The 26,082-nt window shown below is 34.3% G+C and overlaps 1 protein-coding gene across 8 annotated transcripts in view; it reads right to left on the reverse strand.

Moving 5' to 3' along the window:
• The window catches only part of LOC118738752 (pericentrin), a 242,401-nt gene that overhangs the window by 8,231 nt on the left and 208,088 nt on the right, over positions 1-26,082 (reverse strand). For 6 of the 8 annotated variants that reach the window (XM_036469700.1, XM_036469702.1, XM_036469699.1 and 3 more), the window contains 3 exons: positions 20,126-20,320; positions 19,869-20,051; positions 19,414-19,758 (listed from right to left, as the gene is read on the reverse strand). In XM_036469700.1, the coding sequence (XP_036325593.1) occupies positions 19,414-19,758; positions 19,869-20,051; positions 20,126-20,320 (723 nt within the window). Of the gene's footprint in view, positions 1-17,017; positions 17,352-19,413; positions 19,759-19,868; positions 20,052-20,125; positions 20,321-26,082 lie in introns of those variants that run through there. The other 2 variants (XM_036469707.1, XM_036469706.1) reach the window with 2 other exon arrangements.

Consider the following 26,082-nt stretch of genomic DNA (forward strand, 5'->3'; position numbering starts at 1 on the left):
ATTTTTTTTATTTTTCATTACATTCGGTTCTCCTTAGAAAAATTTAGCGCTTCATATTTGAGTAGAAATTTTAACCATCTATAAGCCATTTTTTTCAACAGTGGGTCAAAAAGGCCTGTTCTGGTTCGAGTTGGTGGGTTAAACTTTTGGAAAAAAAGTAGACCAACCTTGTTTTCAATATGTAATCCGCAAAAAATCGTAAGAACTCCGTAATTTAACATAACGGTTGATAAGATTATTGCAAAAATTTATTGAGAGCGACATAAATTACCCCAATAACTAAACTTTTAAAGTTTTTTACTTCTTTAAATTTAAATAGTACATACAGATCTGTATAGAACATAGAGATCCGTGTGTGTATGTATGTATATTGAAGTGGTCCAAAAAAGTATGCAAAAAAATAAGGTCGGATTTTTAATGCCGCCACCCCTAGGATTGTTATATACCGAAAAAAATATACCCATATTTTTTATTTTTAAATAAAAAATAATTTAGGTAGTGCTCAAAGCGCTCAAAGTTTTCCATGTATTGTATATGGATAAAAAACAACTTTTCGTAGAAATAGTGTAGAATTCTTGAAAATCAATATTTTTCGAATTGGAGATTCCCAGTAATAATACTCAATTGTTTCTTTAACAATTTTTTCATGGTGACTATATTTTATAGGTCCTCAGACCTTCTTCTGTTCGCCCATCAATCAGCGCCAGACACTCAACATTTCAATTCAAGTAGGAAGTAACAATATTTTAATTTAAAACTAATTCAATAATGAAATAAATAGTATTATAATAATAGAATAATTGGCATGGCGAATGCCTAACGCTGGCGAGTTGAAATGATAAGATTAGTAGGCTCATGGCTCTTTGAAATCTACCTTATGAGCAGTAGCGCGAATATTTTTGAAGTTGACCACGCCGCCACCGCAAAGCCTGTCGGCGTAAACCTCTAGTAGCTATATCTATTACATTGTTTTTGGATTAATGATGGCTGTTTGGAGGAGATACTCTTGTTTTTGAATGCGTCACCATGTGATATCACAAATAATTATGAGAAAAATAACTTATTCATTCCGATATAAATAATTAGTATTTCAAAAAGGTTTTTCTTATCTAAAACTATTCAATTGTATAAAATGCCAAATCGGGGGAAAATGTACCAAACAGAAAATAAATTGCCAAATTAATCACCAGTGGCAACTGTGCAAGTGATCAGCTGTTTCGAAGGTTGCAAGTTTTTGCAAATTTCGCGTACTTCTGTTGATATTTCGTCCCTATGAGAGCGAATGCTGCTAAATTCTCAGAACTTTTGCTGCTGGAGAATTTTGTCCTCTCAATACGAGTACACACCTATTGTTGTTGCCGAACTCAAGTGGTTAATGGAAAAATTGCAAACGTCCAACACCAGAATGTTGAAGTTCACACGTGCAATGAACAGTAATAACAAAATGTACATATTTAAGTCTGTATGCAAATTAAGAATGTTTGAGCGAGTCGATTACATATGTATGTATCGATAAACATACAAACATATGCATGAATGTGGTGTCGGGTTTTGTTGGCTTAATTAAATTATATATGTATAACATAAGTAACAATTTTTCAAAGGGGCGAATTACATTAAATTAGACAGTTAAGTTTCGATTTTCAATACATAAATTTAAAGTTAACTACCGAATGTGAGTAAAATCTTCCCATAGCCCCTTTTTAAAGATTGATGGGGAGCTGTTATTTTTATACCATTTTACCATTATAAAATACACTGCTTAGCAGAGCTGTAAAATGATTGAATCAGTAGGATGCATTTCTTTTCAAAGTTTTGATTGTTTGGTTGTATAAAAAACCTCATTCCTGAGTGGCTTAAATTATTTTGAAACAAAAACAAACGTAATGTGTTATTGAATGGTAGAGTTCCATGAGCGCCTGGTATTGGGAAATGAAAATATCGTTTTGTACAAATAAAAAACATGTAGCCGCGTGAAAATGGGCACATAAGTATATATTTTAAGAAGTAAGAAAATACAAGTTCGGGCGGAGCCGAACATTAAATACCCGGCGCAAGTTTTAAATATATGTTTTCCACCTTTCCGAAAAATACCACTACATTGTAAACCGGGGTGCGTTTACCCCTATTTTAAACATCTTCGATAGAACGTTCAGTTAGAAATAATGAGATAAACTTATATAGTCATATGTGGGCGATATCATGCCCATTTTCCAAAATTCCAAACAATGTTACTTCTTTTCAAATGATTCTTTTTAGTATCAATTTTGAGTAAATTAGCGTCCTTAAATTCCGAAATATTGAGGTTTCAAGCATTTCTGAAATTTACCATTATATGAAAATTTTAGTCCGATTCCAATAATTTTCAACGTTTTGCTTTTATGTGGAAGCTGCAAAAACTATACCGAGTTTGGTACGACGGTTACCGATATACATATATCTGATCATAAGTGGGCGGTGCCACGCCTATTTTCCAAGATTTTACTATAAATGTATTTCTTGCTAAAGAATTGTTGCAAGCATCAATTTCGAATAAATTAGCTTTAATATTTACTGATTTATGGAGTATCTCGTATTTCTCTAAATTACCGTTATATGGGATGTGGGCGTGGTTATTGTCCGATTTTAAAAATTTTCGGCCATTTCGTATGCTGTACCAAGGCCAACAACTGTCCCAAGTTTGGAAGAAATTGGTGCAGCGGCTACCAAGATATACACATGTAACCATAAGTGGGCGTGGCCGCGCTCATTTTCCAAAAATTTATAATATTCTTATTTTTCGTCTAAAAATTATTGCAAGTATCAATTTTGAGTGAATAATCCTCAGTAGTTACTAAAATATCGCAGTTTTCGTATTTCTGAAAATTACCGTTATATGGGAGGTAGGTGTGGTTATTATCCGATTTTGCACATTTTCAATACCATCCGTCCTACGCCCGAAAGAAATGCACATACCAAGTTTCGTTAAGATATCTCAATTTTTACTCGAGTTATCGTGTGCACAGACGGACGGACAGAAGGACGGACGGACGGACAGACAGTCACCGCTTAATCGATTTCTCTTTTCATTATGATCAGTTATGTATACATTTGTCTATATCTATATCGATGCGTTTTGCCTGTTACAAACAACCGTTATGTGAACAAAGTTATAAACCCTTGTGCACAAGTGCGCTCGGGTATAAAAATGGACGTTATAGGTATGGATATGGATAAATTATGGACTGAATGATGAAAGCTGATGGTTGTTGTGCATGAATACATGTTTCATATTATGCATATTCCCCATCTTTTAAAGAAAAAGATTATAGATACCAATTGTCTTGGCAAATTTTTCACCCAGTTTTTAAACAACCAACATGGCTTATGCCGCGAAACCGCTATACATTGATCGCGTATCATATCGATTTCTTTGTAAAGCTCTTGGACTTCATTATTCCATTATCTGCTGTACCCAATCTAAACATACATGTGTATTTTTCTGCGTGTATACAATTTGATTGGAACGGAATATGCACACATAGCAAAGTGTTTCATTCATCTGTAGGCTCATTCAGTATTGAATTCTGTTTACTTCAGCATTGTCAGTTTTTCGTTCAGGTATTTACCACCTTGCTGTGTGAAATCAATTTTTTTTTTTAATGATTGTAGATTAAAAAAATGTAAGCCACACTACCAGACAAAAGGAAAAATAATGAAATCCTACTTGTACATATTTCATGATAAAAAATTTAAATAATTTCACAGTTTTACAGCTCTTCTGCTTAGGATATCTCAATTTCTAGTCGTCATCGTTTGCACGGAAATGCAATCGATGTCTATCATCTTTCTGAACATTTTGATAAATACATGTGTCTACATATATCTCTGACATTTACATTTTAAAAATAATTTCATTAAAATGTTGGCCGCGACTACGATGTAAGTGGTCCATTCGGAAGGTTCAATCTTCATTTACTTTTTCCAACAATGCGCGAATTACGCGAGTAATGTTGGCTTCCAAGTTTTAAATAAAAGCCGGCTTATCGACGAAGACTTTTGAATTTATATAACCCCAAAGAAAAAGGTCCAGAGATGTGATATCACACGACAACTTACTGAAACCAAATGTTGCCGACATCACGGACCACAATTTCAGACAACAAAAACGCCTTAATAAAGGCGTGGAAACGCTCGCTATTGATGTTTATGTTCTGTATGCGGCCAACATTTGAATGAAATTATTTTTTAAAAGTAAATGTCAGAGATTGTTCTTTCGGGTAATAATAAAAGATATCGACATCCAGTTCTGCTTTAAGTGCTTTATTTAAAGATAAAACAAGGGTCTAGATAGATCACGACGAACAAAATTTTGTCGATCGCCACTCATAATTAGAATAATTACCGGTTATAAAGGTGGCAGCCAAAACTCTTAGGTAGCAAAATTTAGTTGCGTTCCTCAACTTTTCTGGAAAAAAACTGGTAAACTGTCAAAATTTCTCTGAGAGAAAGTACAGCAACCATTGGGGTATAAACTGGTAATTTTGTCCAATACAACGTAAACGTCAACTTTCATTTACATAATTATTTTTTATCATTTGGCAGCCGATGTGCTGTAGAGGCTAGAAACGCGCACTATCATTCCGCTGGGCAATCTATTACATTCAAGGCTATCACTGAATCCTTGTAGGTTCGATTTTCGTGCAATCTACGAAAGTGCTGTCACTGAATCCAAACAAACGTACATTGCAAATTCTTAGAGAGCCTTCATGGAATCCGCTCGTAATAAGATTAAATCTTAAGTAACAAAAAAACAAGTAATTTTTGAGCAAACAAGTAATTTTTTAACAAAAAACCAAACCGACATCAATTCTCATATGAAAATTAAAGATTATCGTTAATTTCTTTATGATACAATGAGCGGAATTAAACCAAATTAGTATGGGTCCACCTTTGAGGTAACATCTTTCCTTAAACAAAAAAGAATTATAGAAATCTATTAACGTGGTCCAAAGTTATATGGTAAATACGGTTGCCAGACGTACTGATTTTATCAGTACAGTACTAATTTTTTTCAACTCTTGTACTGATTTTATGCATTTCTTCAATCAGTACGCTTATGTCCTTATTTTTCAAAATTTGTACTGATTTATACTGAATTTTCAATTCAAACAAAATACTTTAAGATTTTCTTAAGGTTTTTACATAACGATGGAACTTCCTTAAACTGTACTGTAAAAAGTAAGAAGAAAATAATTTAATTATACTTGACATGTTTCAGATAATGTTTGATATACCCAAGAAATTAATACAACAAAAAGATTAATCGTTTTATGCGCATATCGCCGAGGCTTTGCATACCAGTTGCGTTAATATGATGGAGCTTAAATTATTTAAAAAGAAGGCTGATGTTTTTTTTTGGTCGAGTGTTGTTAATTATCTCGAAAATAACTTTCAGTTTAATAACAACAAATCTGAATATTCGAACGGCTTTTGCCTATAACTTACAATTCTTTTTTCACAATTTATTGACATTGTAAAAGAGTTTTTCATAAAAGACATTGAGTTAGATACTCTTATTAGCGAATTCTCAGTCTTGCAATATTTTTGCAAGTCATTAAATAGTGGTACTTTTCCACAGTTTGAAAAGATGTGTAATTTTGTTTTTTTTCAACACCATACTCAAAGGAAGCAACTGAGAGGATCTTAAGTAGAAAGTTTGGTTTTTTGCGGAAAGAGAGAAGTCGGCTTCTAAATAAAATTTTTTAAAGTGAACTTCAAGTTAAAAATAATTTTAAAATGGCTTGTATAGAATTCATTGACTATTTAAACACTGAAGATGGAAATGATCTCATTATTGCTTTTTAAAAATGTCATAAATATAAAATTATTTATTATGATGTGTACACTAGGGTGGTCCAAAGACATTAAAGTCAGAATTGTAATGCTCTCACCCCCTAAGATTGTTCTATACCGAAAAAAGTGTACCCCTATTTTTTATTTTGAAATCAAAAAATGTTTAGAGGTAGCTCAAAGCGCTCAAGTTTTTATATGTATTAATTTTTCATAGAAATTGTATAGAATTCTTGAAACCCAATATTTTTCGATCGGAAAACTCTGGTTCTCTTCAGGAGATTTTCAATAGTCAATTGTTTATTTAACCATTTTTTAATGCTAACGAATTTTTATAGGCCGCCCCATTGCATTTTTCAATGTTTTTGTGGGTTTTGGCGGACCTATAAACTATAGGTGCGATGAAAAAATGGTTAAATAAATATATGGGTATTATTATTGGGAATCTCCTGCAGATAAACAGAGTTTTCAGGGAAAAAGTATTGATTTTTAACTATTCTATACCATTTCTACGAATAGTTGTTTTTTCCCCATATAAAATACATGGAAAACTTTAGGCGCTTTGAGCGACCTCTAAATATTTTTTGATTTCAAAATAAAATGATAAGGGTATACTTTTTTTGGTATAGAACAATCCTAGGGGGTGAGAGCATAAAAATTCCGACTTTACTTTTTCACATGCATGTTTAGACCACCCTAGTGTACACTCATGTTAAAATGAATAACACTTTTATTTTTGATGAACTATATTTTATTAAAATATTGTTAAAAGCAAGCACTCTGGCGTTTTAAAGTATTATCTGTTACTTACATTCATAATTTTGCTTTGAATGAAAATGTACTGAAAGGTACTGATTTTTTTAGCATGAAAAAGTCTAACGTATTTAACGTAATTTCACGCATAAAAATGCTGGTAACCCTAATGGTAACATACATAAAAAACAAGTAATTTTTAAGGAAACAAGCAATTTTAAAGCAAAAAACACAACCGACTTCAATTCTCGCATAAAAATTAAAGATTATCGTTAATTTCTTCATGATTCAATGGTCCTCTAAAAAAAGAATTATAGAAATCGGTTAACGTGGTCCAAAGTTATGTGTTAACATATCGTCGCCTGGGTAAAAGATTATCGTAAGTGCCATTTTGACGATTTTTAGTTCTAGATGCAGTTACATATCTTGAAATAAGGTATTTCGATTGGTGTTATCAGTTTTTAGATATCTCGTCTAGTTTCCGAGATATTGACTACAATTTGTTCGATAATTTAGTAAGAATTTAGTTAGTGATGCAGTCATATTAAACTAATCGATATCTTAGAAATGGTGTTCTCAATTTTTGTATATCTTCTTTAGTTTCCGAGATATTGAGTAAAAAGTGTCGTTAATTTAGTAGAAATGTTGATCATATTTTGTCGTATTTCATACAAAGTGGCTGCTAAATTGTGGACAAATGGCGCTTACGACAAAATTTTACTAAAGAAAATCCTTCATAAACTCAAAACTAGGGCTGTGCGATTATTCGATTACTCGAGCAAGTTGGTTAATCAATTATTCGGTTAATCAATTACTCGAGTAATCAAGATTTTGATTACTCAAAACGATGATTAATCGAGTTACTTGAAATATGATTACTCAAAAAAAATAATTTTGCTCGTTAACAGAGTTTGCTTTGGAAAATGCTTATTTTCTTTTTTACATTCTGTATATGAAAAAAATTGTTTGCTTTCATTTTTGAAAACAGAAACGTTGTTTTCAAAGTATCAAGGAACTTTAACTACTTTATACATATGTAAAGAGTTGAAATGTTGATTACTCATTTTACTCGAAATGTTGATTAATCATAAAGCAAATTACTCAAATATTTTTGTTTTTGGTTAATCAAAAATCTTGATTACTCGAGTAACTGAACTTTTGAGTAATCATAATTTCCAATTAATCGAATAATTGAGTTATTTACTTTATGATTAATTAAAATTTTGAGTAATCAATTAATCGCACAGCCCTACTCAAAACTAATTAACAATAAACATTAAAAATTAAATAACTTAAAAGTTTTGTGAACTGGTAACATTTTCAGAGACTTTGGAAAAAATCTATCTTCGCGTTTTTGAGAAATTGTATTCCAAACTTCAATCGCGATTTCCCACAACCTACCGAAATTAACATACGACAATCTTTTACCCAGGCGACGATATGTACATAAAAAAAATATTCCGAGGAATTGATAACCTTCTCCTTTTTGTGAAGTCGGTATATAAAAAATTCCGACCAATTGCTAACCTTCTCCTTTTCGTGAAGTCGGTTAAAAACAAAACCGACTTCAATTCTCATATACAAATTTAAGATTATCGTTGATTTCTTCACGATCCAACGATCTGATCTAAACCAAATTAGTATTGGACTACCTCTGAGGTACCACCTATGCTTTAAAGAAAAAAGACTTATAGAAATCGTTTAGCGGGGTCGAAAGTTATGTGATAACATACATAACAAATAAATTTCCGACGAATTGATAACCTCCTATTTTTTTTAAGTAGAAAAAGGTTCGCTCCCCGGAACTCGGATCTCTCGAATGGCACGCTAACGCTTTGCTCACGCGGCCATTGCGATTGTTGGGGCAGCGCGAGCAAAATGACGTACCTAACTATATCGCACACGATCATCAAAAGTGACACAACTCAAAATTACGCAATTTTGAAATTATGCACAAAAAATTTACACCGAGCTTTTATTTTATAATTTGTTGAAAAAACCTAAGGTAAAGTCTTCCTTGCTCATATGATTAACATGTGCTAATAAATAGTTTTTCGAATTGTCTGACGAAAGTGTAATTTCGAGTTGAGTCACCTTTGAAGATCGTGTGCTATATTGACTCCCTTGCGCCAGCTGATTTCGAAATATCAAAGTGTAGCATTCGAAGCTTGCAACAATATTTTCGAGTTCACTCGGATTGCAATTTTTTCGTTTTCGTAGCAGGAATTCGAATTTCGGCGCTTTTCTACGATGGATTCGGTGATAGCCCTGATTATTATTATTTTCCAAGTTATAAAAATTATAGTTATAAATAAAAATTCTTACGAAACTTGATATTTTTTCCTTATGATATGTTTAATAAGATGAAAATGCAGATGTGCTTCTGTTGTTGTTGTTGTATCGGCTACAACAACCCCGCCCAGTCGTTGTCGTCAAGTTCCACTAACGGCAGCCCTAGGAAGCGTGCAGCTTCTGTGGGGTTGGTCCACAGGGACAAGGCTGTTAGGGTTGTCGGGTTTTCCGGGCATGCGAAGAGATGTTTCGAGTGATGTGGGGTCTCTCCGCATGCCGGGCACATCCTCATTCAATCTACTCAGGTAGGAGTTTAACCTGCTGCAGTAGCCGGAGCGAAGTTGTGCTAGTGTCGTACGAGTCTCCCGAGGCAGATGAAGCTCCGTCTCGTCTGTGTCCGGCGGCGGTATGCCTAGAACGGCATTCACAGGTCTAGAGTCTACATAACTCGAGACTGACTCCCTGTGAATGCCGTTCAGGGCCTGTCGGTAAGCTGTCGGGTCCAGAGGTTGCTTGATGAACCTCTGGACTTCGTCCGTCAGTTCATATAGATGCCTCCTGACGCGAGGGCTCCTCTGCAAGCAGCTGTCTGTTTGGGTGGCCACTTCTGTGGCTCCCGATCAGGAACTGCTTGCAGAGCATTATGTTGTGCTCCTTCACGGGGAGCATTTGCGCCTCGCCGTGAAGATGGTGTTCGGGCGACATCAGGAGGCATCCTGTCGCTGTCCTGAATGCGGTGTTCTGTGCAGTCTGTAGCTTCGTCCACTGCGTCCTACTAGTCCCCGGCGACCACACTGGCGCTGCGTAGTTCAAAACCGGCCGGCCTATTGCCTTGTATGTTGCCAGCAACGTTTCTTTGTCTTTGCCCCAAGTACTGCCGGCTAGCGACTTGAGGACCTTGTTGCGGCTCTGTACTTTATTGACAATAGCGGTTGCGTGCGCAGAGAAGGAGAGCAGGCTGTCGAATGTTACTCCGAGTATTTTGGGGTTATGCACCGTCGGACTTGGTGTGTCATCGACGTAACCCGTTTACTTTCGCACACAGGTCATCAATTCCATTCCCAGTCGCCATGATCGAGCAGTATTCGGCGTAAGAGACAATCGAGACTCCCTCTGGTGGTTGACTGAGCTTTGAAATGTAAAACTTAAACAGTAGCGGGGAAAGGACACCACCCTGTGGAACCCCCTGTTTTATTTTCCTCAGTTTACTCGTTTTGTCTCTAAACATTACCGACGAATGTCGACCACTCAGATAATTTGCCGACCACCGTTTGAGCCTCTGTGGGAGAGAGGAGGCATCTATATCTTCTAGTAGCGAGGAATGGCAGACGGTGTCAAACGCCTTTGACAAGTCCAACGCTACTAGAATCGTTCTCTCACAGGGACGGTTTAAGTTAAGGCCACGAGTTATCTGAGTGTTTATGGCGTTAAGTGCTGTTGTTGCACTGTGCACTTTACGGAAACCATGCTGATGCTTCGCTGGGGTCAAGTGGTTTGTGAAGTACGGGAGTAGCAAGGCCTCGAGTGTCTCAGATGTGCTTCTCTTTTTGTTTACTCAACTTTTAATTTGCTTTAAAAACAGTATAGAACAACTCACGGTTTGACACCTTATCAGAATTTACACGGGTTACATCTTGCAACTACTGACAAAGAGATTTACTATCTCATTTTGCAGAGAACCAATACGAAAACGATTTCAGAAAAAGTTCGTGCAAAAATTTTTTTAATTTCTGGCGAGATGGGAAGCGTAACTGTTAGTTTCTTCTAACGGATATGTTTTTTATTTAACAAAATATTTATATGTACACATAATTACCGATGTGCGCCGATGAGATCCATAATTACTTAAGATTTCATATCGAACTTTGCAGATTATGCAACTGTAACCCAAACTTCGTGCCTTGTAGAGAAAATCTTTATCCTAATGTTTTGGCTGTTTCAATAGTGTTTATCATATTACACTCTACAACAAACTAATTAAGAACTTTGGAGTAATGAAGTTCTACATCCTCTGTCAGCAAAGACGCGCTCGCGCCACGCCAGCTAAAGTATTATTTACACTGGAAGTAATTGTATCTTTTTTGAGTGTAAGCGTATCCAGCAGCGACGACAATGAGGCGACAGTAGTGTGATGTGTTGCTAAGAGTACACAGAAATAAGTGTTGGTGGCTCATCATATGCGCAACCCGAAGTGAAGAGCTGCACAACGTTCATATATGGTCGTGGCCATCGATAGTTCCAATAGTCGATAGTTATAACCATCGATAGTATCGATACAATCGAAAATGTCAACACTATCGATAGTACTATCGATAGTTTTGATTAAAAAAGTCCAAAAATTAAACATAACAACTTTTATTGAAAATGAGATCAGAATTGCTAAAATAAGTATGTCGATATTTTTGTTAAGGAACAAAAGTTTATCAACGATTTTTGGCATCAAGCAGCATCTGCGCTCTGAAATATGTACATATGTTGCTGATAGTCCTTACAAAACCATCATAGTCAAAAACCATCGATAGTTTTCCAGCTCTACGTTGTGGCCATTGAAGTGCGCGTGGTGGGTGGGGCTGTCATACCAGTGTGACCACTTTGTGAGTAATTCCTCAAAATGTGAGGAATTTCGGTGCGCTTGAGTATTTTTTGAGGATTTTTATTTTGAGGAATTTTCTCGCGATATATTTGCAGATAACAAATGCAACACGCTTTACACAACAGAGTTCTTAAATCGCTCTGCAAATTTTTCAACAAGAGCTTTCCGAAGTTTTATAAAGAGTGAAATGCACCACACAAGCGGCTTGTCAAACATTCTTCAAACCTACTTTTCCCATATCGCCATACACCATGCAATCATGACTCGTTCAAGCAAAGAATTTTAGTTTTCTTCCGGTTCACAATGTAAAACAGTTTGGTTCTCTTCGAGTTTTCTCTCTTGCGCCCTCATTCGGTGAAAATTCCCTTGCGGATGAGGTGATTTTACCATACACAACGTAAGCGGTTTGATCAAACGTCAACATGGCGGCCAGAAAATCAAAAAATATTGATTTTTGTTCACATTTCCCGCAAACAGCTTGTCAAACCTTCAAACATCCCTATACACAACATAAATAGCTTGAAGCAAATGGATATTTCGCTTGGTTTGTCAAGCCGCTTTAGTGGTGTTTTTCGCTCCTAAGCACATCTGCATTTGCTGCTAAATATTCAAAATGTTATCGATAAATTTTTTCATTCCATCGTTAAATTTTCAATTTATTTTAACTTGCAAAATCTCGATAACGAATGGAGAGAACACGAACACATATTGATTCTTCATTAGATCTAGAAATTTATAGGAAAAAAGTTTTTGAAGTAAAAGCTTCTTCAGGTTTATATAAGTTTCCCAATTAAAAAATTATATCTGCATTACTAATATAGCCCTTTCCTAACGCTTCAGTATAACGTATATTTAGTAGTTTAAAAATGTGTAGGACTAACTTGATGACCAGATTGAGCACTGGTATAGTTGTAGTAATATTATATACATACAAACCAAGGTATAAAAAATAAAAATGAGACTTTGTTTGAAAAGTTTTTGAATTAAAAGCTTCTTCAGGTTCATATAAGTTTCCCAATTAAAACATTATATCTGCATTACTAATATAGCCCTTTCCTAATGCTTCAGTATAACGTATATTTAGTAGTTTAAAAATGTGTAGGACTAACTTGATGACCAGATTGCGCACTGGTATAGTTGGAGTAATATTATATACAAAACAAGGTATAAAAAATAAAAAATTATACTTTGTTTGAGCCGAAAGGACAAATGTACCAAATGAATTGGAGAATGTAATTAATTTTTATACTAAGTACCTGTAAATAGTATGTAGTACACAATTAGGGTATTCACAGTTTACTTTTAAAGTTAAAAGGTGGTAACTTTAACAAGATAACACTCTCGAACTGTGAGCAACCCTTCACACATGTGTTTCAAATTGTCAACAAAACAAATATAGTCAGATATTTATTTAAAAATCTTTCAAATTGCGCCCACCTTATGTTTTTCTACTTCATTTTCCATTTTTTCTTAGCGCGAGTAATTAGCTGATCAGAGATGCCAGTTTCACGCAAAACAAAAACATGAGCCAAAGTCGAGTAATTTTGCCCAAAAGTGTTATCTCTAATTAGTATGGGAATCAACAACAAACAAAGTTACCACATGGTAAAATGTTTTAAAGTTACCAGGTGGCAAATTTAACACAGTAGATAATATAGAACTGTGAGTACCCTAAATATTCATATCTGTAATAAGAAAATGTTGAGTAGTTTGTTCGGATTTTGAGGATATTTCATTTGTTTTTGAGGAATTTTGTAATTTTTTTTGTGGCAACACTGTGCCGTACATACTTAGATATGTGATGTTCGGTGCGACACTTATAAGTAGATATATCTACTCGCGCACGTACATATATATGTATGTATGTATTTGCATATAACCCCAGCACAAGAAGCTGAACCATGCAATTTACGCACTTTGAAGAATGCTTATACATGTGGGGGAAATACTCCGAGATATCTCATACGATTGCGATTGAGATTATAAGAACATCCACAACAAGTTCATAAACTAAATGACCTGCATTCATTCTGGAACATTCCTAATTAAATAAATTTGAGATGTAATAATGTCGATGTTGGGCATGGCTTCTTTGTGTTAACTGACGGCAAACAAATGCCAAATGAAATGCAAAGGAATTATTTATGTATGTAGGTACATACATACATACATATAAAGCAGCTACAGAAGTCTTTTTTTTGTGGTTGCGATTGAATTGTGTTTGGATGATTGGCACACTCCTTTCCTTAGGCCTACTTCTTACAACAACTGCAGCTGCATCATTGCGGGAAAATGTAGAAGGTAGCAAATGTAAACAGAAACAATTTGTGATGACCTTATTTTCTCACTTCCTATTTATATTAAGAATCTGTTGACGGAAAACTAGAGTGAGGTGAGCTATGTATATGGACTTCTTTATTTGATCTTCTGGAGTTCAACGACCTAAGATGCATACGGTAATATTTCAAAATAAAACTTAAAATTGGTCCTGAGAATACCACTTTATTTTCATAATTCGAATTTCTTCAAATAAAGAGTAATTGAATTAAATAGCAATACGAAACTAAACTGCGAAAAATTTCGTAAATGGGGTTGTCTAGGGAGTAGCATTTGCTATTTTGAGACCACAACAAGGAGACTTTAAGCAAATAAATGCATTCTCCATACGCATACACTATTATCGGTATAATTTTATGCATTTGCTCCACTTGTCTAAAATTAAGTTTTAAATATCGCGGAAATGCGTTGTACGAAATTTCGCATAAATTCGAAAATACTAGAGGGTAAATGTAAACACGTAATATACACATTTTTGCATACATACGTATGTATGTATGTAGATACATATGTATATGTAAATAGTGACAGCCGCATTGGTGCACTAAAATGCAATAAGAGAAATGTATGTAGGCAACATTGATGAAACGGTAACGGAAAAAATATTTAAATAATTACTGAGGTATAGAGAGAAGGCACCTAAATAGTTTTAAATATGAACACAAATAAAATGAACAAAAAATACATCGCTTGTTTAGAGTGAAAAGTGGTTAAGTCCAGTTTCTCAAATTTTACATGAGAAAAAGAACCTTTCAAACGAATTTTCTTGTTTTGCTAAAATATAAGTTTTCACGTACTCCAAGCTAAACCAACACCAAACGAATCAAATTCTAAAATGTTGATGAAAAGTTGTTGCATTCCTTGCGGCTTATTTGTGATTACTTTAGACTTACCAAATTTGCGTTTCACTGAATAAAAACGTTTAGAAATAAAATAGGTAGCTCGGTGTTTTAGAAAACGATGCGCTTTCAATAATCTGCATCTGGTATCAAAGCGTACATTTTTTGGAAAAAGTGAACTTAGCAACTTTTCACTCTAAGCAAGCGGTATCTGCGAAATTGTGACTAAACCACTTATTTGATTTTAGGTTTGATATTATATGGAAAAATTGTGAATTTCCATACAAACGGTTTATATATTTAGTAAGCATTTATTGAAATGGAAACTTAAACTACTTCCAGGTTTTGATAATAATTAAAACATTATATGGGAGTCCAATAATTTAGACTCGACCATTTATCGATGGCTCAGTGGAAGATCGACCTATCTCGGCAGCTAGTTCGAAAATGCCCTATCTCAGAAAACTGTTCAACAACGCCCTACTTCAGAATTTGACTAAAGAACGCCCTATTTCAGAACTTTATTGAAAAACACCCTATCTCAGAATTTGCTTGAAGAACGCCCTATCTCAGCAGCCGATTCAAAAACGCCTTTTCTTTCTCCAATCAAATTCTGAGATAGGGTGGTTTTCAATAAAATTCTGAAATAGGGCATTGTTGAAAAGTTTTCAGAGATAGGGCGTTTTTGAACTGGCTGCCGAGATAGGCCGATCTTCCACTCAGCCATCGATATGTAATACTTCTATATTGGCAGTAAGCTAACTTCTCAATGTGTAAGCATTCCGAAATCAAAACGAGACAGTCTAGTACCGTTTTTGTGTATGTGTACGTATATCTGTACTGTAACCCAGTCCCACTAGCAAAAAGTTTCACTTCTGAAAAAAGTAAGCGAGTTAGTAATAGGTCGCGGGGCAGAGAACGACGTCATTTCGTTGTAAGAGAAAAATATTTTTTGTTTTTGTCCTTTTCAAGAAATTTTAATACTAAATTCATATGAACCAGTGTAGCGCTCAACTGATGGAAACATATCCCTGCATACGCGAGTCAGATATGCAAACAACTGATAAACTGATATTCCCAGCATTGCAATTTTGTAAGATATGAATTTCGTAGGACATTGGCCGTGTTAAAATTCATCAAAGAATTCAGTAGTTAGGCCCTCACTTTTGCTATTTTGCTACTGGGGTAGCAAAAGCTAATAGCTAGGAAATGAATCTGTAACGATCAGTTGAGCATCTTCTTAGGAAGTTTAGAAATCAGCAACTCGCATATGCAGGGATATGATTCCATCAGTTGAACGCTACACTGGTTCATATGAATTTAGTATTAAAATTTCTTGAAAAGGACAAAAACAAAAAATTGTTTTCTCTTACAACGAAATGACCTCGTTCCCTGCCCCGCGATCTATTACTAACTCGCTTACTTTTTTCAGAAGTGAATCTTTTTGCTGGTGGGAATGTTTTCGGACGGTTCAAAGTACATCCGCCAACATTAGAGTGCAGATATATAACGTTAGAACGAGAAAACCAACCAGCCAATGTACCCACAATAACGTTTAAAAACAATAAAAAATCACGAGCGGTGCAGTAATATATAATAGTCAATATTTTACAAAATTAAATTTTAATTTTAAAAGCAAAACAATAAAATAGTGCGGAATTGTGCGGTTTGCACAAGCAAAACAAGTAAGGAAAATGAAATCTTATTGCACGCATCAGTATTTTGTACTACTTGAAAATGAGCCGTATCGGGGAAAACGGGCAGACGCTACATCTTGGCCAAGGCGTTGGAACGGAAAGCACGCAACCTCACAGTATATCTTTTAAGAGTGGTTACGCTGATTACCTCAAGTGTTACTTTTATATCCGCCGGCTACCACAAAGCTTGCACCTCTCCCTTTCAAGGATAAAATTTTGGTCGTTTATTTTTATTTATTTATTATTTTTTATTTAAACCGCTCCTGGAGTGACGACAGTTGTTTTTTAGTAGTAGTCCACAAATATACATTTGTACTAACACAAGCAAAAACTTATTTGATAGGCTGTCTCCCCTTCATTGCGGAATAAAAACACATTGTGAAGATACATACGTTACTATCAATATAGAAGTATTACATATATGGGGTCGACAGATACATACATACATATGTACTTTTACTACTGAAAGCTAAGCAAAAGCAAACCACACGGGCGTATCATAAACTATTCAAACTTCAGATGGTTCTGAGAAAGCTAAAAACTACTGATATTGTCAATTTTTGACGAGACTCAATTTGCGTAGTTTGTTTTGAAATATTCAATTTCCTTTAGAAAATAAATTATTTTAGCTGTTATAATCATCAATTGTTCTTTGTTTTCAAACATAAGCTTACCCTCATCGGACTGAATCTGAAAGCAACAACGCCTTTGGTATACTGATTGAACTTCGCTCGGCAGGCTTTTTATTAACGTATTCCAATTCAATGCGATTTTTTTTTTTTAATAATTCATTTCATCGAATAAGAAACGTTTGCGATTCTTAATTGATGAAATCCGTTAAAGTTGTAAGAGCAATACTGTGGGTGCATAGAAAAGCTTCAATAACAATTCAAATACACAACAATAAGATTTACTTAAACAGACGCGTTCACCTCATCACAACAGCGAGCAAACTAAATTGCGCGCACGCAGTTGCCAGCTATCGCCGATGGTCCACGGTAAGCAAGCCGCAGCAGCCGATGAGCGCGAGTATACCCAACAACAGTGCGAATACAACAATACTATACCCACCCTCCTACATTTACACTGATATCGAAGTAGACAGTCTGGGGCAAGTGTACTCAAATAATGCCAAAATATTTGAAAAAAAACATATTGGCCACTTTTCAAGAAGCTGGGAGAGCACACAATCAGATGCTCATTTATGAGGTGGATTCTGAAAAGGAATAAGTATGTATATGCAAGCAGAATTTCGCTTTCACTTTCATTCCACAGATCGCATAAATATATCTATAGGTACATATGTATATGTACTAGGGATGTTAATTTTTCGGCTTTTTCCGATCCCGGGATTTTCGGGATGGCGTTGTCACAATCCCGGGATTAGTCCCGGGATTTACATATTCATTACTTTTCAAGAACTCGAATCGAAAAAATTGCTTCTATATTGTTTGATAAGCTCTCCTGCCATGAAATAAATAATAAATAAATGGGTTTGAAACCTACTTTTTTATTTAAAGTGGCGTTTTTATTTTTTCTCTCTGACCAAAGGATTTATTTTAAAGGACTTTGTAATTTCAAAGATAGAATTAATTCCAAAAATTATTAAAATAATTCAATGCAATGTAGAATAAAAATATGGGTAACAAATGCAATAGGAAATTTCTTTAGAATTTAAAAAATTTAAATTTTTTGGATTCACAAGGACGAATACGTAATTTGTATGCTGACAAAGTTTGAAGAACGAAATTCGAGGATGTTATCAAGTTTATATAAGCCCTTAACGTATAATTTTTTCAAAAACAAATACTGCGAAATTTCAAGGATAAAATTTTAAAATGGCATTTTCAATATTTACCAGCCCTTCTTTACCAGAAACCAGTGATCGGACTTGAAAAAATTCTGTGTGGTAGAATCTGGAAAAAATAATTTTAGTATAACAAAGTGCTAGATTGAAGTTGCTAAAAATTGCATTGAGTTTTGGCAATTTTTTCCTTGACAGTGTAATGCGGTTCCTTCCATATCAAAATATTCGAACATAAATTTTTTTGCAATCTTGCGGAGTGCTGCCAGCGTTTCAATCAATCACATCACGATGTAGCGAACAAATGTGGCACGTTACAGAAACCGCTACTTGTGATTTTCCGATTTTGACAATTCTCAAGTAAATATAAACAACGCTTCAGAAACTTTAGATTCACTGAAATTTGCTAAAACTTTCGCAAAAATTGCCGTTTTTTATAAATTTATAATTTTTTTTTTTATAAATCATATATTTTAAAATTTAACGTAACAAAACCACGTTTCCTGTCCAAAAATATATTATTGAGAAAATTTACTATTTTACAGTTTATTATATCTTCCCATTCGGCTTTGTTTACTTTTATTTGAGAAATTTCATCGCCGCCGGGGATGCCGAATCTTGTATTATATCATTCTTGTGGCCATATAGTGTTTTGTGTTGGACAATTTTTGTTCTTAAAATTAAGAAAATTATGTCGAGCAAAAATAAAACTAGGTACTCAAAAACGTGAATATGTGGTAGATTTCAGACCTTGTAGAAGTCCGATCACTGCCAGAAACTTGAATCTGTTTAAATTCTACAGGATTTCCTCATTAATTTTATACCCATACTTCTTCTCTAAGCACATTTCTCTGAATTACTGACGTCAGAGTGAACAACTAAAAACGCAATTTTACTATATTTGTCCCATGGTTTAGCGAATATATTGAAATTTGTGTTTAACATTTACTATCACGCGGTGTTGTATGCATAAAGAGCTAGACATTTCTAAAAAAATATTAATTATTAAATAAAAAAAATAAATATAGCCAATTCTGGTCAAGAAAAGGAGTTTCTATTATTGCCATCAGTCCAAATTAGAAATCCCGAAAATCCCGGGATTACTTGCCAATAATCCCGGGATTTTCGAGATTAACATTCCTAATATGTACACACGTACACTTAATAAAAGCTCATGGTTTTTAAATTTTCAATTACAACATCTTTTAACGCCAAAAGTGCTTTCCGCGCCGAAGGAAATACGTGAGTAAAAAGTTTGAAACTCACCACACAGGAATCACGTATTTGAGTGACTTGCATTTCCAAATCCCGTATACGTTTAACGGCTGCCTCCTCGACGCGTGTATGTTTGGCGACTCTGTCGGCAATACGTTGAACGCCCTCCATGGTGAGCGAATGTTGACGTGGCGAAGGATGTAGCGGTGAGCCTAGAGTTGGCACTGTGGTTATTGATGGATTATTTGTTCCACCTGTTGATGGCAATGAGTTGGCTGGACGTGCGCCATTTACAGATACGTCCTCAGTAGCGCTATTGGCATTTGAAGATATTGAATGATGCACTGATTCGAGATTTTTAGTTTTCTGGTCAAGGATATTCTCAATATCGCGAAGCTGAAAACAAGTTAATCATTAGCGATGTGTAGTAGATTAAAAAAATATATAAAATCAAATAAATAACACAAAAATTTAATTGAATTCCATTGAAATGGACACTATTTCACCTGCTCTACCACTTGATCTAACACAATGCTCTGCTCTGCAGATGGGCGCATGTTTTGTAATTTCTCCTCTAGAAATCGTATACGCTCCTGATAACCTTCGCCAATTTCTAATTTCAAACTATGCACCTCGTGCTGTAACGTCTCATTTGAGCGTGTTTGGGTATTTATATAATCTTCCAATTGCTAGAATTTAAATAAAATAAAAAACGAGATTCATATTCAAAAATTAGTTTCTACATGTTTTTATGGTGGCTCACCATATTCTTCTCACTCAGCACATGTTCATTGAGCGCCTTTGTCTCCACTTGTGTCTCTAACTCGGTGATAATTTCACGCAAAACAAATATTTTGTCAATTGAAGCTTTCAGCTCCATTTCAAATTTGTCGCGCTTAGCATTCGATTCGCTGAGTTTTTGTGTAAGTTCGCGTATTTGAGACTCCAATTGTTCGACCTGCAAGATAACAAAAAATTAAATAGATTTTTTTTTTAAATAGCGTAATACATGTAGGTGTTTACACCTTCCTGGTTTTAATGTTAACTGTTTAGATTATCACTTTCTAGGTAACCCGATAACCAGGCATATTCTTAACTCTAAACGTGTTTTAAATTTAGGATTGATTAAAGGAAAATCGGTTTTAAGTAAAAATCATAGAAAAATGTTAGCTGTAGAACTTAACAAAACTTGTTTTCTTGTAGTTTTTAGCAAATTTAAAAAAATATCTATATAATATATATCTGAACTTTAAATGACGCCATAAGAACCTGTTGTTACTAAAGATGGGTTTCCTGTGGCTATAAGCAACATTGTATTAGTTATGCATTTGCTGCAACTCCTCTGTTTTTTCATTAATATTTTTTTTCAAAAATTGAGTTGGGCACTGGTTGGTGAGGAAATAACAAAATTCAAATACCCGCTCAGAACAAACTTCTTCCGAGAGCCAATACAAAATATGTCAGATCGTTATAGAAATGTTTTAAAATTATATGTTTGAACAATCATTTATCGCTTTTCCAGCTCATCTATTGAACCTCAGACGTCAAACATTGAAAATACATTACAATAAATAAAATAAATCTTGTTGAAATACTCCGCCAAATTGTTTCGAAATTCACATTTAGAGGACAACACATATATAAATAGATACATACATACATACGCGTATATTTTTTAATCTCTTACGATATGCTACTTATTGAGTTCAAGAGTTTTGAACGAGCTCATTAAGTCTAAAATGTATGGCCTTTGTATGTTCATTTTGTAATAGTAAAATATGCTATTTTTCCCCTGCTTTGTTTAATATATATATAAACATAAATACATACATACACGATAATTTACATACATATATTTATATAGTTTTCGCGCCACAAAGCTTTTCGAATACATGTATGTTTGTATACATACATCCATAGGTACGTATTACACAAATATTTGACCTTGCACTGAATGTCGGCCATGCGGAGTTTCGCTGTCACACGACCACATAAAAATACATACTTTTGCTTAGAGTTGGCCTCAACCGATTCATTTTTTAACCAATTAGTTGATTAGATTAGATTTAATCGGATAAGAGTTAATTATGATTAAAGAAGTAAACGTAATTGTGATTAAAAACTTATTTATGCTGGAATTAACTTTTGAACGTATGGTAAGTTAATTAGGTATGATTAAATCGATTTCGCTCATCACTCTAAGCAATTTTATGTGCAGTTTTATTATGATCTCTTGCAAACAGACGTTGTGCGCTTGATTGTAACAATTTCCACTTTATGATTATTAATAATATTTACTAGTGTCCGACCGAAGCTGGAATTTGGCCGAAGCCGAATCCGAAGCCGAAACATCTTGCAAGCACACATACATAATTGAAAGGAGCACCTTGCAAGCATACATACATAGTTGAAAACAAAAACAAAAAAGTCAAAAAAGTTACTGACTTTTGGCCAATCAAATTGAGCCGGTTTGTTTGCGGCAACGTTTTCATTGTGCGGTATCGCCTTGTTCTGTGCGTCTTGTCAGTCTAAAGCATCCCTGTGACACAGAAAAGAAGTTCTATCTGACGGGGCCTCAAGTCACCCCATTTGTGTAACAACATCAAGAAGCACACCACAAATTGAAGGAGAAGCTTGGCTAAATACTTAGGAAAAGTGTAAGCGCCAAAATATTATTATTATTATCACATAGTCGATTATAGTTGAGTTGTTAGTAGTAAATTGGTATTGTGGGACACAGAGCTGGGTCGTAATGATTCCTTTAGGAATTAAATTACTCCCATTTAAAAATTACAAGGAATTGTAATTAGGAATCAATTCCTTCACTCCACAGCAAAGGAATCGATTACTTACTCAATTCCTTGAAGTAATTTCAAATGTAATTGTTTTGTTTTTTTAATTCCACTACAAGAATTTCATATTGTAATTGTAATAAATTACGTGCTAGTAATGTAATTTTTTTTTCCAATTCCTTTGAAAGGAATTGAAAATGTAATTGATGTTTTTTTCAATTGCATTACTTGGAATTGCAAGAGTACTTTAGTTTTTTCAATTACTCAAAGGAATTGTAAAAGTAATCGAGAAACTGAAAGTTCATTCACGAATGTACAATGTGGAATTTTTTTTTGTGGTCAAAGATTAAAATCGAAAGCACAAATTGGACATCTTCTATGTATGTCTGTCTGTATATATAAAAATGTTGTGTTCGTATGTCACGGTCATCAAAACTCGAGAACGGCTGAATCGATTTGAATATTTTTTTTTTTATTATTCGGTATAATACCAGAACCAATGATATCGCAAAAATTTGGAGCGTTGCCACCTATTTTGAAATTTTTAAACCCAATTATATTGATAAAATTAATGAATTATTACAATATGGGTATCAAGTTAAAGAGGTTTAAGAAAGATAACTGTTGGAAGTATTTTTGACGAGGGTTGCCACCTATTTGAAAATTTTAACTCAGTCAAATTGATAAAATAAGTGAAATATTGCCATGTGGGTGTCAAACTAAAGAGTTTTAAGAAAGCTTACTGCCGAAAATGTGTTTTCTGCCATCTGCCATCTTATATGCCATCTGTTTGAAAATTTAACTAAATTACATTGATAAATAAATAAAATATTACAATATGGGTATCAAATTAAAGAGGCTTAAGAAAGATAACTGTATTTTTTAGGGGGGCTGCCACCTATTTCGAAATTGTAACTCAGTTAAATTGATAAAGTAAATGAAATGTTGACATGTGGGTGTCAAACTAAAGAGTTTTAAAAAGGCTTACAGTTTACAATGAACACTTCCAGAGATATTCAATATGAAAAGTTCAGTTTATATGGGAGCTGCCACGCCCCATTCTCCAACCATGCCAATTTTTCTCCATGAGTATGGAATTGATCTTATACATGTATATATCCCCATACCCAGTTCTAGTCCTCTACCACAAATATATGCAGTTTGAAAAATTCCGTTTATATGGGAGGTGCCACGCCCCCTTTCTATATCGAAACTTTTTTTTTTAGCCTATAACCATCCTTGGAAAATCTGCGAAAATTTGCGAACAGAAAAAAACGGTTTTCAAAATATATATTAGTATAGACTAGCCAATATCTGCTTGCTTTGCGGCTTAAAACACTACTAACGATGAAAATCTATGGATAAATAAACAAGTTTGCAAGGGTTAAGAGAAAGTGCAATAATTTTTACCTTCCTTTTATTAGTTCGGGATGTAACTATGTAATATTGATGCGCCTAAAAGATGCAGCGATTTCTATTCTCAAGTTACATACATGATGACAGTGCTAATGGCAATTATAATAGAAAGGTTTTAGTTTTTTAAACTATAATTTAGATTATTTGTATGAAATACTAGCAGGAAATAATGTTACTCATACGCCATATCATAAATGGCCGTATGACCATATTAAAGTTTGAATTTTTTCCATTCGCAATAAAAACTTAAAATGAAAATAACTTGACTAAATGACCTTGCCCAAAAAACGGTATACAGATTCGTAACATACTACTTAAAATTAATTTTACGTCTCTCGGCGTTTAGCGTCGTTACAGTGTTATCATCATAATTTAGCCATAGCAATGAAATTTGTTTATAAAACTCTTAGGAGGTAGGATCTCCAGTCCGACAGGGCTCGTAATTCAAGCGGACTCTATCCTCATTTGTAACGCAAGATACCAGTAAGAGTACTTCAAAGGCCCCAGAAGGCACGCCATTTTGGGTAGAATTAAGGGTACCATAATATACACAATTAAGTCAGTGCATTTTTATAGATACGCAGGGATTAGTCCAAGAGAACAGCAGTGCCAAAGGCAGCAACAGTCCGGGCGGGTTATGCCTGCTCCAACATTTATGGGTCTGATCTGCCGCGAAGCGCGTTCGCGGTAGGATCTGGAAAATTTTACCGTTACCCTATAAACTGAAAAGCCACAGTTTAAGTTATTCAGTTTTCTTAAAGTCCAATTAGTAATACTACTTAGGTAAGTTATTTATTCAAGGCAGTTAGCAACCAAGAAATTTAACAAAGCTATTGCAATTCAACAGTAAATTTTTTTTTTAAATTTTTCGATTACTTTTTAAATTTCTTTGAGGAATGGAATTCGAAAAAAATCAATTACATTTTCAATTCCTTTCAAAGGAATTGACGTTTGGACGTTTTTTGTGTAAAAAAGACGTTTTTTAACTTGCCAGTAATTTTTCTTTGTTACTAAATCTTATCAGTACAACTGATTTTGAATTATTTTCCTAATAAATCTTTACAATCTTTGTGTTTTGCTGCAGCTGCTTCAAAAGATTTTTTCTGGATTCTTGGACTAAGGATCCCGTGTTCAAAGGCTGGTTGTGTAAACACTTGAGGTTACGAGGCTTGCTGTAATGTTTGCAATTGCACATTAAAAGCCAATTCAGGAAAAGCCGATCTATTGCAGCAGGCACGCTCGCAAAAGCATCAAAAAAGCTGTGCAGCACAAAATGTCAGAAAAAAGTAGGCGACTTTTTTAAAACTTCGATGAAAATGTAATGAAAACAAAAAAGACTGAAATATTAGGTACATTCAATAACTTTTCCAGTAAGTACTTGCGGCGAAAGCGTAAAAGAAAAATAGAGTAAAATTTAGACCAAGAGAAAATTTTCAGAAAAAGTTATTGAACGCAAAACTATTAAAAACTTGCAGCTGAAGCCATTTTGACGGTTAAGTTTTAGCGCGCAATTTTCTTTTTAATTGGGAATAGTTCCCATCGTCATAAAAATAAAAAAGTATAGAATAGATTTAAATTTTTCATCCATATTTTCATTTCACTAATTATGTTTCATCAAATCATCCTCTTAAACAGTTTGTTTACATTTGAATTTGAAACATAACCTTACTTTTTGACTCCTACAAATTCCTGCTAGTAAAATTTTTACTTGCAAGAATTTGCAGCTCTCTCGGGTTGTTACGCTCTTTAATTCGCTCCCTCTTGCAAATAGTTTGGGTTATTGAATGCATTCCCAGTAAAAACTTGCAAGTACTAGCAACAATTCGTAACAATTTTTTGATATTGAAGGGACCTATTGCTATGCTCCTTCTTAGCAGAACGTAATTTAGCATTTTCGACAACCGAGCCCCTAACCAAACGTCTACAAGAAAAAAAAAATATTAAAAATCAACGCGATTATTTAGCCCCTTTAAACTTGCACATTATTGCCCTAAAATTTAATGGGATATCAAACTGCATACTCAAAAAAAATTCTAAAACCTCTGAATAAAAAGTTAAAAGTCTAGCTGAAAATTTGCAGATTGTTTATAATTTTTGCAAAACTTTTGTGGATTTATATTTTGTTTGTTAATGAGCTTAGAAAAATAATAGACATTAAATAAACGAAAGAGAAACAGCCAAAATCGATCAAAATATTGGTGACTTAATCAGCTGTTCACAAGTTTATGTATAAAACTATTTTTATATTAACAACCAGTTTACAATGAATTTTAAATGTGCTCTGTCGAAATGACATTTTAATATACATTACGTACATATCGAGCCCTAACCGCCAAAAAAACGTAAGCGTACCTTTGTATACAATAAAAGTTTAATAAGTCCAATTTTTTGTACTTTCAATTGAAAAAGACGTTTTTGGGTAGGAAATGACGTTTTTTCAGACCAAGAGGGACGTTTTCTCATGCCGAAGACCTGGAAACACTGACCGCAATAGCAAAAAACAGTTGAGTTG

Source organism: Rhagoletis pomonella, unplaced genomic scaffold (genome assembly GCF_013731165.1).
Source record: "Rhagoletis pomonella isolate Grant_MI unplaced genomic scaffold, Rhpom_1.0 Rhpom_scaffold_00005, whole genome shotgun sequence".
Classification (NCBI taxonomy): domain Eukaryota; kingdom Metazoa; phylum Arthropoda; class Insecta; order Diptera; family Tephritidae; genus Rhagoletis; species Rhagoletis pomonella.